The 13,754-nt window shown below is 44.8% G+C and overlaps 1 protein-coding gene across 1 annotated transcript in view; it reads right to left on the bottom strand.

The window, feature by feature from the left end:
- Positions 1–3,130: 3,130 nt before the first annotated feature.
- Positions 3,131–13,754, bottom strand: part of CCDC28B (coiled-coil domain containing 28B) — a 34,155-nt gene continuing 23,531 nt past the window's right edge. Inside the window, exons 3-6 of the mRNA XM_088451265.1 lie at positions 11,802–11,965; positions 11,041–11,186; positions 8,112–8,134; positions 3,131–3,559 (exon numbers count right to left, since the gene is read on the bottom strand). Of these exons, the coding sequence (XP_088307391.1) occupies positions 3,484–3,559; positions 8,112–8,134; positions 11,041–11,186; positions 11,802–11,965 (409 nt within the window). The 3' untranslated portion in view covers positions 3,131–3,483. The remainder of the gene's footprint in view (positions 3,560–8,111; positions 8,135–11,040; positions 11,187–11,801; positions 11,966–13,754) is intronic.

The raw sequence follows: 13,754 nt of genomic DNA, 5'->3' as shown, positions 1-13,754 counted from the left end.
GTGTGTGTCCAGATCTTTTTTCTCTCTCTTCCTTCTCCTCCTCCGGCCTATGGCTTGGTACGTAACTGAGATGCCTTGGCTCGGGGGCGGGGTATAGGAGGGGAACCCTAGTGCATCCTGGGAGGCTGAAAACTTAACTATATGGTGCCCTATGACTGAGGTCATCACCTATACCCCAAAGTATCCTGTGGAGCCCTATGGACTTTGCAGAAATAGAGATAACAAATGTAAGTTCTTACCATATCTCATATTTTTTGTACCTAATGGAACGGGTCATGTTGGAGTGTAGGTTAACACTTCCCATATAATGCTGTGACTAAACAGCATTCTGTTGAAGAAATTATTGAGTAGTTAGGAACTTTTAAGAACTGGTCTTTATGGAGGGGTGTAGTATATTTTGTGACATTCATAATGTTGACATGAGAATGTCAATGCAACATGGTAGTAATGTCGACATGCATTAACATTCATATTGTCCACACTGATGAAATGTCAAGTGGACACTTACCTGGGTACACACCTGTACAAATATCAGGCCAATCTTGCGATTCCCGATTTGTTGTTCATATATTGTAACAGTGTGTGCACTCCAATGATCATGATTTATCACAAAAAAATAGGTCAGGTCTGAAGATCTGATCTTATGTTCTTCCTAAAACTCATCAGACGCAATGGTCCTATGTGAGACAAATCAGGACATGTGTACGTACTACCAACCATTCTATCTGATGCTTTGGCAGTAGCCTGATATCTGTAAAGTGTGTACGGAGTCATGGGGCCAAATGTACTAGGTTGAGAGTTTAGCAGTAATCACTCACACTATTACATTGGTCGAGTTGTATTTTTACAATGGGAAAATATCTAGATGAGTTTAAATCGTGAGAGATTTGAGTCTGAAAAAAAAGAGCGTTTGCATATTCTTGGACTCTATTACTTTGGCCGAGTTTAAAAAGTGTTACAAAACTCTCACATTTTCTAAACTCTCACCCTATTACATTTGCCCCATGATCTTTAGTAGATTGTAAAGCTGTGTACACATGAATCTGCATGTTCATCAGGACTTTCATCGTATCTGAAGTACAATTGTATATGTGTGTACGTAGCTTAACAGTACACTGGTGTTTGTTTTTGTAACTGTATTCACAACTTGTCCAGGGGCGTATCTATAATGGGTGCAGAGTGTGCGGTGCACTCAGGCCCCTGGGTCCAGTAGCCCACACAGCACACCCTGCACCCATATTTTCTAATACTCACCTCTCCAAAGTCGCACGTTGGCTGTCGCAGCCCTGCATAAAAAGGCTGGAAACTGGCTGCCGCCCCCATGTTTATGGCGTTTTGCGCATGCGCAGTGTGGAAATCGCTGGAAAACAGGCTAGTGCTCAGTCTACTGCTGTGGTCAAGTCCTCCTCTCTCAATACGCCCCCGAACCTGTCAGTAATATTTAGATTGCAGACTGCATTTTGCTAAAATTGGTGAACACAAAAACAATAGCTTGTGCTCAGCGCAACAGTAAATATAGAATATATATTATTTTGCCAAGGTATGGGAAAATGTGCCTATAGATTTGTCACTGTCTTTTTAAGGTATTTTGAATGTAGTGGCCCTAAAAATGATTTCAGGGGACTGTCCAGCCATCTGCGATTGGAACATTTGTCCTGATTAGTGGGTGGTTGGTGGATATTCCTCTACCACAGGGATGGGGAACCTCAGGCCCGGGGGCCCTATAAGGCCCCCGGAATCATTTGGTGTGGCCCTCTGAGCTTTTTTCTGCTAGCCTCATCTGGCTAGCAGGGTGCCTAGAATGGTACCGTGCAGCCAGAATTTATGCAGCAGTGCCGCCAGGTGAATACTCAGGACACTTCAGATGGTCATACCGCTGCCCTTATAGCTCCTGGAGCATCCTCAGGATGCTGTGGGCATTGCTGTAATCACCGGCGATTGTGGCCCCGCCTCTGTGTGACATCACACTGAGGGGGCATGGCCTGCACCATGCCCGCGAATAATATTATATATATCAAAATGGCTCTTGGCAGAAAAAAGTTTCCCCACCCCTGCTCTATCACATGCATTTCAGGCAGGTATTCCAGTACCTGCAACAACAGAACAGTGGTTTTGTATCCTGGTACTCTATGATGTGGCTCCACCCCCATCATACCGCACCCATGTACCTGTGACAGCCCAATACAGGAATTCCTAATGTTGGGAGGTATGCTCAGTCTAAATACTTATTCCCACTCTTCAAACTTGCTACTAGGAAATCTCTGTTTCTCCTTGTTTGGCCAGGGCAATATTTGTATCCCTTCAGCTAAAGTCAGATGTGTCCGCACACACAAACGGGCAGGCTTCCAGTTTCTAAGCTAGAGGGTGGGCTTTTATTGGATCAAATGTATTCCTGCATTGTTACCAGCACATTACAGTCTTATGCTTCAGTGTCCAAGACCACATTGAAATGTGTTTTGCCTAATATGTATCCCATGGAATATTCAAGGTATCATGTTCGTACTGTGGGCCTGATTCAGAGCCGGACGCTCTTGAAGAGCACTCGCTCTGAATCAGGGCGTTTTTGTTTTTTTTTTGGTTGTGGCCTCCTGGCCGCTCGCTAAGCTGTGGGTGACTACCCACAGCTTTTGCGAGCGGCCAGGTGATGGTCGCGACCATCGGGGCTTGCGAAGAGACCCTTGTGGTAGGGTCTCGTCCGCCGCAAGCCCCAGAGAGCTTCCTGCTCTAACAGAGCAGGAAGCTCTCCACTGACATCACTGGTGAGGTCAGTGGTGTCTCCCACAAACGGCAGGCGATCCATCAGGAACGCCTCCATTTGTGTAGCCACCCCCCCCACCCTGCCTACAAACCGGGGCGAGCTGTCGATCAACATCGACAGTCGCCCCTTTTGTAGTGAGCCCCGGAGCGAGAGAAATTCTCTGTCGCTCTGGGGCTTGCGCATGCACGCGTGCGCAGTACCCCACCATCGACCCACTTGCGAGTGCTATGCGTGCGCAAGCGGGTTTGAATCAGGCCCTGTGCTTCTGTGATATTGACATATAACACCAGCTTTTTACATAGAGAGCAATTTATTATAAAGTAATAAATATGTACACACATACTGTATGCTCTGAAATATGGCTAAAGTCAGTTAAAGTTATTGTACTGCATACAAAATGATCTTTCCTGAACTTGCATTTTTTTTTCTACATTTGCAGGATTTTCTATACACTAAGGCATGTCATCCAGCTCCGTTTAAAAGCTGATCAATGCATTTACCATGCTGTGCTTATACCTTTGAAAACTAACTGCACAGCAGGTACTTGCCAATTCTTTACTTTTCATATCTCCCTATAACTATATCACTTATACCCAAACTGCTTAATCGAGAAGTAAGGTTCCTATTGTATGTGTAATCTTCTGGTTAGCGGAGTATTTCATCTTCGTACTCTGCGTAGTTTGTCACCATTCTCTTTCCTGTAGTAGATTTATATCCAGGACTCCCTACTGGATACGCTCTGTCACCTCTTCAGTAGGGGAAGGCGGTGTCTCCTGGTTTTCTGCCAAATTCAGTTTTTGTCTAAATAATCATCTGTTAAGGAATATATCACACAGTTATACATACTGAGCACAACACTACTGCATTGTACACAACATGTAAAACATTATCTGAAAATAGCTATAAAGATATATGTTTCACAAGGCATAGGAAGGCAATCTGCTTTGAATTGTGATGTGTTCTCCCACATTGTCTGACTTGAGACTTGCTGCGACTATGGAGCTGACACAGTGGCTGGAATCGGTGTGAACTTGCAGAAAGTGGGTGTAAGTACGACTATAGTGGGTGTCCACTGCAGTCACAACAACAGTACACTAGTACAGTGTGGGCATGTATTCGCAAATTGCGACAAACATGGCTGCTGAAAAGCCACAAATGCAGCCTTCAGAGGGTTTGAGCTGCGTGGGTGTTATAGTTGATAGTGATGACTACAAAGCTACAAAATATGACCGATTGATTGTTCACAACTGTAAAAAGCACACCTAATTATTCCAAATCAGCAAGAGCACCGTTTAAAAAAATAATAATTTCACACTGCAAGCAGCACTAGTTTTTCACAAATAAAGACTGATTCATGCACAATCGGGGAAAGGTCTGTTGGTTTAGAGAAAAAAATATATATATGTGTGTGTGTGTCTGATTTGCAGAGCAATTAAGATGTTCCAAGCCACGTGGCTACTGATTAGCTTTATAGAGCAGCCATTCATTTCAATATATTTCTATTGTGTGCTGCAATTTTTAGCATTATGATTACTGTCCATGAAGCCAGGCCTCCAGTCTCATCTCAGTCTGGTAAGACAAGGGGAGGGAGTCGCAGACTGAATAGGTTGCACAGATATGACTTTTAAATCAAAAAAACACAAATTGCGATTTAAGTTTCTGACTGACTTTGAATAAGGCCCTTAGTGACGATTGAAGAACAGATCTGCTTATGCCTCTACTTGTAACTAGAGTCTTGACAGATTGTTACATATGGAATGGGAAAACTTAGCCAAGGAATAAATCTGGCCACACACATTTGAATCTGATCCAACTATATAATTGATCCAATACAACCAAATTTCGATGGTCAAATTGATTGATACTCTGAGGGATATCAAGGGGTTTCAAAGCTGCCGTGTGTTCGGCCATTTCCTTTAAAGGGGCAATAATATTAAATACAAAATATGCCTAGTTTTGTATTAATTATTATTGCCCCATTAAATGTAGCAGCCAAAATTTCCGAAGACACAGCGGCTTTGAAAAACACTGCTTAGTAAATGTACCCAAGTGTTTTTGAGGGAATATGATCAACTGCAAGTGAAGTTACAACAGTTGATGTAAAATTGTACTTCATGCAAGTAAAATAGAGTAATCATTTTAGACTCAGACTGAAAATGCCTTCCTAGTCTCTCAGATCCGATTTGTAATGAATGGAGAAATGTACTTATTTGTTGAAAAAAAAACAAAACCCAGAATAAATATCAGATTGGAACATTTGTACCTTAAGTATATATTAATGTATACGGACATGCAGTTATTTGTAAACATAATAATTGTATGTTTGTATTCAACTTAACAGTAGGAAGAAAGGTTAGTAGTGCTGGTTCTCTATATGGGCCTGATTCAGAGGTGGACACAGTGTTGATGGTGTATGCAAATGGCAGATGTTTTAAGTCTGCGTATGCATCTGAGTGGCACAGCGCATGTGGGACGATTATCTGCACACAGAGACACAGCACACAATTTTTTATAAGGCATTTCTGGAAGGTAACGGGGTGGCGAAGCCAACTCGGGCGTTTAAAGAATCACAGCCGCTCACACAGGAGACCATACTTAGACGGAAACACGGCACCTGCCATAGGACTGGTGTGACCGATGGTGGCGGCTAAAGGCAGAAGGATGGAAATGCATTGTTTTAAGATGCTGCAAGTGGGCGTTTCAGGTCAATCGGAGGCTGCGTTAGCATAGAGATGACGACGTGACCGCTGCAAAAGATGCAGGTGCAGCTCAGAATGCAAATGCTCTGAATGACTTATTAAGAAAGCCAGCCACTACTATTTAACTACTTTACATGAACAAAACTAAGGGTGCCATACTATTGAAAGACATGAATCGTTTAAGAAGGATGTAAGATTTTGCCTCATCACCTCTTTTTATCAAACTTTTAAATAAATTGCTGACGGTTGACAAACCAGCTATTTGGAGATAGTGTGATCCATGGTAATTCCCTGCTATTCTCTATCTGTACGTTTCTCTGGGGAGCAGCTAGATGCCAGTCATACATACAAGTTGAGTATTTCATATATATTTGCAAGAATTGTTACTGAGAAAAATACTTGCACTTATATACTGTATATATTATATATATTTATTTATCATGAACACGATGATGAAATGTTTGCAACTACAGAATTTTTATTTCAATAGGCAATGTATTTATTGTATTTCCATGATGCAGACACTAGATGGCACTATTGTGTAATATAAAGGTACACGATTGCAAAAATGATATACAGGGCCAGGTTCCGAGATGGACGCTAAGTCGATGCTGCACGCGAGCGGCCAATATTTTCAGTCTGCGCATGCTTCCCAGTGGTTACCGTTGAAAGCCACAGAACTAAGGCCCTCATTCAGACCCACTCGCGAGCGGCTGTCCGCTCGCAAGTGGGTCGATGGTCCGCACTGCGCATGCGCACGATGGAGGGAGCTCCGTCGTGCTCATGCGCGAGACCCTACGAGCGAAGGACTTTCCTTCGCTCGGAGTGTCTCATCAAAGGGGGCGTGCTGTCGATGTTGACTGACAGCACGCCCCCTTTGGTGGGCGTGCCTGCCAGACGGAGGCGTTCCCAAGGGAACGCCTACCGTCTGAAGCCGGCCCCACTGACATCACTAGTGATGTCAGTGGGAGTGATTTTGGCTCTGATAGAGCCGAAATCACTCCTGGCCTTGCGGTTGAAAAACTCAACCGCAGGCTTCTGCTCGCAGTTTCGATGGTCGCGATGGTCAAGACCATCGCGACCATCATCCTGCACGCTCGTATATGCTGTGGGTGGTGACCCACAGCTATACGAGCGTCCAGGAGGACGCTCCATATTAATGGAGGTGGGCCCTGATTCAGAGCGAGCGCTCTGGTCAGAGCGTCCGGCTCTGAATCAGGGCCTAAGTTAGACACAGAGAGATGCAATTTCAGTGGGCATTTCTGGTTGGTAAATGCGGGCGTGTTGCCGTCATCGGCTACGGATTTTGCCACAATTGCACTGATTTCAGCGGCCATGTCCACACGGACATTCTGCGCCTACATAGGGCTGGTGCAATGTTCCATGGTGCAACTTAATACGCGAAGCGGCGGATTAGCGCTGCAGCTGGTGGGCGTCTCTGTATGAATCCCATCGGTTATGGACGCAGTTGAGGTAACATTAGTGTGCACAGGGTCGGACTGGCCCACAGGGGTAATGGGGAAATCCCCGGTGGGCCCCACCTCCCTTTCTAATACATTGTTACTCTATTACAGGGTCAGTTACCTGGGAGAGCAGGAACATGGATGAACACACCAGGCACTGTAGTCTCCATGTTGTCCTCTATAATGTTTAGCCAATCCTTTGTGGTGGCTGGCCACCCAATCTGGAGGCTGGCCACACCCTTTAAATCTGGGTCCCTACCACGGTCTTCCCCCAGTGGGTCTTTCACCCCCCAGTCTAAGACTGAGTGTGCACCTCTGAATCTGGCCCACAGTGCTCCCACTTTATAAAAGCAGCTGTAAATAGAATTAAAAATGGTAACATTTGGCATTATTAAGAGGGTGATATATAACTGAATAAATATGTTAACAGAGCCAGAACTACCATTAGTCAAACCTTGTCTTGTGCATCAATATTTAGGGTGCGCCTAGTGACATAAGGTGTGTTTAATGCCCCTGTGGTGCCCCCATATAAACCGTCAGCCTGCTGACATGGAGTAGACGCAGATAACACCTGGGGCCTGACTCGGGCTGTGGTGCTTTGCTATGGTGTCACTGCCAAGTGCAACATTTCCACTGAGAACAGAGGATGCTGGCCAGAGCCATAACTAGGGGTAAGTGAGGGGGGCGGCATTGTCACTTCCCTATGGCACCTGCATTTGGCTTCCAAGGTGCCTGGAACAGCAACCAGCAGCTAGTAGAGCTAAGCAGAGCAACAGGTGAGAGAGGGGCCTCCCAACCTGACACCCCCCCCCCCCCCCCCTTCCTCTGCGGGACACTGCCCCTTCAAAATTTTGATGTTTGGGAGGTACCACAGGGTCCAAAGGAAAAACTCGTCCAGTTGTGGCACTGATGCTGACCCACTTCCCCTCTACTATAATAAGAAGCAGCGGGTGGGGGCCTAACGAATAGGAATGGGTACTGGCTCCGGCACTGGATGCTGATATCAAGTGTTAGTGCAAAAAATATAATCTCAATTTCATTTATGAACTAAACTAATGGAAAGTTAAGGAAAGACTACATTCTGCCATCATGCTTCATAAAGGCCATTTTCATTATTTTATTTTTGAGTAGCTGTGGTGTACTAGAGGACACATGTCTATAGAGATACGCATGCTTTACATAAAAGGATACATAGAGTTGCTCAATTCTTCCAGCTGAAAGAGAAGAAGTAAAATTGAGTATGTAAGCTACATGAACAGCAGACAGAATGCAAAATAACACAGTGTCAGTGTTTTATCATAAATAACTCCCTATAAAATATACGTTCCCTCATATTAAAGACCAAAAGTAACAAATCAGGACAACATATAAACGTGCACAACATGTAAATAGTTTTCCTGCAAATGTGACGTCAAAGGGCCACTGACCAGCAACTGTGGATATGAACGGATTATGGGTTTATGATTTGGAGGTGCATGCAGACACGGCTGCGTCTTTTGTCGCAGCTGCATATGCATTGTTATATTAATGCCGCGATTGATGATCTTCTTGCTGAGACACTAATACGTCTCGATGTGTCTTTAGATTCACCATCAGTCGCAACTATGAAACTTGCACCAGCTAAATGGCAGGCATTGCGTCCTGTCTGAACATTGCGTCCTGTGTCAGCGCTACTGCGTCTTTAGATGCAGCTGTTGTCTGCAACACGCCGGTGCCTGGCTAGTCTGCCCCGTTACCTGCCAGGAATCACCACTGAAATTCAATCTCCCTGCATCGAAATTCGTTCTGCGTCTCAGAGCGCTAACCATCGGGACGCAGTGAAACTCAGACACATGTGGACATAAAACAATGACCTCTTGTGTGTGACATCACCACTGCGTGCACCCCTGAGTCAGGCCCTATGCCAGCTACACAGTACAAGGAAGAAAACAAATGAAAAAATGTTAAAAATGTTAAGGCTATATCCAACTAACACTGTCCATAAAGGGCCTGATTCAGAGCTGCACACAATGCCGATATTTAAGCAGACTGAGCGATTGTTAGCCAATGAGCATGCATGAAAGCTGCACTGTGCATGCGCAGCGATTGTTTTGCGATCAAGCACATACAGAGGATTCGATCGCAAAGTGAGTGACAGGTAGCAATTGGGGAGGTAACGGAGGGTGGTCAGGACCATTTTAATACTGTTTTCTGGGTGTCCTTGCTCGTAGCAGGAGAGCCCTCTGTGTGTCTGGAGACATGGCTGTGTTTGCGGCAGCATAGGCTTACTCAAAAGCAGGGGTGTATCTAGGGGTCCGAGCACCCCTGGCAAAGTAGGGGACTCGAGCCCCCCTCCCCACCCTGTTGGCAGTTAGTAAACAGACATGGTGGCTGTATGGGCAACATTCGCCCTCCGCTCCCTCGACGCCCAGTGCTGATGCTTCTGACTGTGAGATCAGCAGCAATAGCACAGACTTTTGACAGACAGAACTGGGTGCGGGTGGCAATGCCGAGCAGTACTAGCGCCCCTCCACTGGCCAGCGCCCCTGGCGAGTGCCATCCTGGCCAATAGGAAGATACGCCCCTGCTCAGAAGGCTGATGGCCAATGAACCTGCATCCGATGTTTCTGGTTTTGTGCATGAGAGGTGGATGTGAGGCGCTTTCAGTGGGCGTCTCTAAGTACTGGACAGCTGTATTCATTAGTATATTTTCGCATTTGTATCCTGTGAGAAATCGCAGCTGCGATGGCATTTGCATGTGGATCTGAATCAGGCCTACAGTGCATAAATACTCACTTGTAGTATTTGATTAGCATGCATGATATAGGAGACAATTACTACTCTTATTGTTGTATTTGTTTATTTGTGTTTGGACTTTTTTTTTTAAATAAATGTGATAATTGTGTTATACAAAGTCATTTCATTGTACAGTCCTGCAAGCTTTAAAGCACAAACCTAATTTTATTGAACTAAAAATCCTCATACTTGCTTCTTCGCTCTCCCCAGTAACTGCAATCATCATGCTCTGCAATAACGGATTGCTGAAAAAACCTAAGGCTAACCCATAATTCACTGCATTCCATCCTATAGTTACTGCCTCATTCACTCTCCTAATAACATGAGTGGAGTAAGGACTATTGGTCTAATTCTGACATGTACACAAACCGGATGGTTTACATACATCTCCCACCTGGAGTTCATGGTCTGCGTCTTCCAACATAACTTCACTGGCCCCGGGAGTGTGAAACCACCGGCCATCCTGAGTAACCTGAGCTTTGTATCTGATTTTGTAAAGCGACTTTGAGTCCTGATGGAGAAAAGCGCTATATGAATAAAAGTATTATTCTAATTATTATTACTCAGATGACCGATGTTCATGCAGGTGATCCGATACTGCGTCTTCAGACGCAGCATCGGATCACAAACACAAGACGCCTCCTGCAGCTTTTGCATATTTTAGCACAGTCGCTGCGTACAAAGACACGGCGGCTGTGTAAAAGCATCCTTCTCTGAATTAGATGTTATCTCTCATGCTTCTCCACTCATGGTAGTTTTAATAGCAGAAGAAAAAATGAATGACTCGTTTGTGACTCATTTTCTTTGTGCAATACGATGGCAAGTTCAGTTTAACAGAGCATTATGGGACTGGTGCAGATTTGAACACAATGCCATTTTGTGGACGGACGTTTTCGCAATGCACAAGCCCTGGAGCCAAGCACACGTTACTATGGGCGATGCAGAGTCATATGCAACTCAGTTGCATCTACACTTGTGGCTAATGGGACCCATCTGGTTACAAGGGGGCATTCGCATATAAGCTACATTTAGTGAGGGTGTGTCCAGCGCATGTTGATGGAAATGCCGGCTATACATCGGTTTTCAATTGCGGTTGCGTTCAACTCTGCATCAATGGCCAATAGCTAAATCTGGCCGTGAGAAGGCCTAGCCGAGCAGCTCCGTCTTACGGTGCTCTGCTTTGCTGACATGCTTAGACTGAGGCACGGATGAGCCTGCATGAGGCATGGACACACCCAAATTAGATGTGGAAATGACCCTTTTCGAGCGGATGCCAGGACTAAATTAAAGCCCCAGTCTGTCCCTGATATGGTGACATGTGACATGTCGGTGTATGGTGTCTCACATTATTTAGCAGCTGCTCCAGGTTCCTCTCTGCGTGGGTCTGTTCTCCAGGCTCTTCTGCACACACATCTAGGCTGAAGTGAAGACGCGCCAGCTGTTCCTGCATCTCCCTCACTCGCTCCAGCTGCTCAAATGAGCAAACTCGCCCTATGAGAAATGGTTCAGCTTGAGAGAAGGCACTCAGAGACTTGTGATCACACAATGCAGAGACCAGACACATTACATGCAGCACATATGGAAAGCAAAGGAGGTAAATGGGTGCAGACAGTGTCTCATGTTAAAGACTGGAGGAAACATGATTTATCCACTGCAACACACTGTGCCTGATCCAGCAGTGCCCGATGGTTGGGAATCTGCACGGGCGCCTGACCCGTACTGTACATGTTTAGTACGGGTCCTGCGTGAGCGCACGCAGTCGGGCATCAGATTGCCAATGATTGACTGTCTGCTGCCATTTGTCGGTGGGAGGGGGCTGCAACAGCCTTTGTTTTCCGAAACAAAGGTGTATCAGAGCCGTTGGGAGGGGGGGGGTGAAAGAGACCAGAATCTCCATCGGCTGACGGAGATTTCCTGGCGTCTTCCTCTTATCTGCGGCGGCCACTGTTCCCATAGATTATCCGATACTGCATTGGACAACGCAGCTCAGATAAGTAATGCTTGCAGTAGGCGTGATGCCTCCTGCTGCAATTCCATCCTAAGCTGAATCAGGCCCACTGTACATATCTCACACTAGTGCATCTTTGTGTCTTCCACCTTCATTACCGAATGCCTGGAGTTTTCCAGAGTGGAAGTCATTTAGAAGACTCAGGAGACCCCCCTCCATTTCACACACATGGGAGACATCAGTTAGGAAGGAGTGCTGAAGGCTAGGTCCAGGAGTCACCACGTCACAAGGTGCAGAGGGTCTAGTACGGTCCTTAATACTCCTGAGAGACAAAGAGAGAGATATATTTGTACCAATACAAAGGTGTGACTACAATATGTTACTGTGTTCAATAATGTAAGTGCATACTTTCTATGCAGAGCTGATATATTGTGTAACCTTTAGTAACATGTTTTTTTTAAGCTGAGCAATCAAGATAATACAGTCAGGTCCATAAATATTGGGACATTGACAGAATTATCATATTTTGGCCTCTATTCACCACCACAATGGCTTTGAAATGAAACAAACAAGATGTGCTTTAACTGCAGACTTTCCGATTTAATTTGAGGGTAATTACATCCAAATCAGGTGAACGGTGTAGGAATTACAACGGTTTCTATATGTGCCTCCCACTTTTTAAGGGGCCAAAAGTAATGGGAAAAACTAAACAATCCTAAATCTAACTTTCACTTTTTAAGTTAGATTGTTGCAAAACCTTTGCAGGCAATTACAGCCTGAAGTCTGGAACGCATAGACATCACCAGACGCTGGGTTTCATCCCTGGTGATGCTCTGCCAGGCCTCTACTGCAAATGTCTTCAGTTCATGCTTGTTCTTGGGGAATTTTCCCTTCAGTTTTGTCTTCATCAAGTGAAATGCATGCTCAATTGGATTCAGGTCAGGGGATTGACTTGGCCATTGCATAACATTCCACTTTTTAGCTTTAAAAAACTCTTTGGTTGCTTTTGCAGTATGCTTCGGGTCATTGTCCATCTGCACTGTGAAGCGCCATCCAATGAGTTCTGAAGCATTTGACTGAATATGAGCATATAATATTGCCCAAAACACTTCAGAATTCATTCTGCTGCTTTTGTCAGCAGTCACATCACAAGGGGACCAGTTCCATTGGTAGCCATATATGCCCACGCCATGACACTACCACCACCATGCTTCACTGATGAGGTGGTATGTTTTGGATCATAAGCAGTTCCTTTCCTTCTCCACTCTGGTACAAGTTGATCTTTGTCTCATCTGTCCATAGGATGTTGTTCCAGAACTGTAATGGCTTTTTTAGATGTTGTTTGGCAAACTCTAATCTGGTCTTCCTGTTTTTGTGGCTCACCAATGGTTTACATCTTGTGCTGAACCCTCTATATTCACTCTTGTGAAGTCTTCTCTTGATTGTTGACTTTGACACATATACATCTACCTCCTGGAGAGTGTTCTTGATTTGGCCAACTATTGTGAAGGGGTTTTTCTTCACCAGGGAAATAATTCTTCTGTCATCCACCACAGTTGTTTTCCGTGGTCTTCCAGGTCTTTTGGTGTTGCTGAGCTTTCCGGGGCGTTCTTTCTTTTTAAGAATGTTCCAAACAGTTGATTTGGTCACACCTAATGTTTTTGCTATCTCTCTGATGGGTTTGTTATGATTTTTCAGCCTAATGATGGCTTGCTTCACTGATAGCGACAGCTCTTTGGATCTCATATTGAGAGTCGACAGCAACTGATTCCAAATGCAAATGTCACACCTAGAATCAACTCCAGACCTTTTACCTGCTTAATTGATAATGAAATAATGAGGGAATAGCCCACACCTGTCCATGAAATAGCTTTTGAGTTGATAGTCCCATTACTTTTGGCCCCTTAAAAAGTGGGAGGCACATATAGAAACCGTTGTAATTCCTACACCGTTCACCTGATTTGGATGTAATTACCCTCAATTAAAGCTGAAAGTCTGCAGTTAAAGCACGTCTTGTTTGTTTCATTTCAAAGCCATTGTGGTGGTGAAGAGAGGCTAAAATATGAAAATTCTGTCAATGTCCCAATATTTATGGACCTGACTGTATATAT

The sequence above is a fragment of the Taudactylus pleione genome, unplaced genomic scaffold, assembly GCF_031769625.1.
Source record: "Taudactylus pleione unplaced genomic scaffold, aTauple2 ptg000541l, whole genome shotgun sequence".
NCBI lineage: Eukaryota > Metazoa > Chordata > Amphibia > Anura > Myobatrachidae > Taudactylus > Taudactylus pleione.
This window is presented reverse-complemented; position numbering and strand designations above follow the sequence as displayed.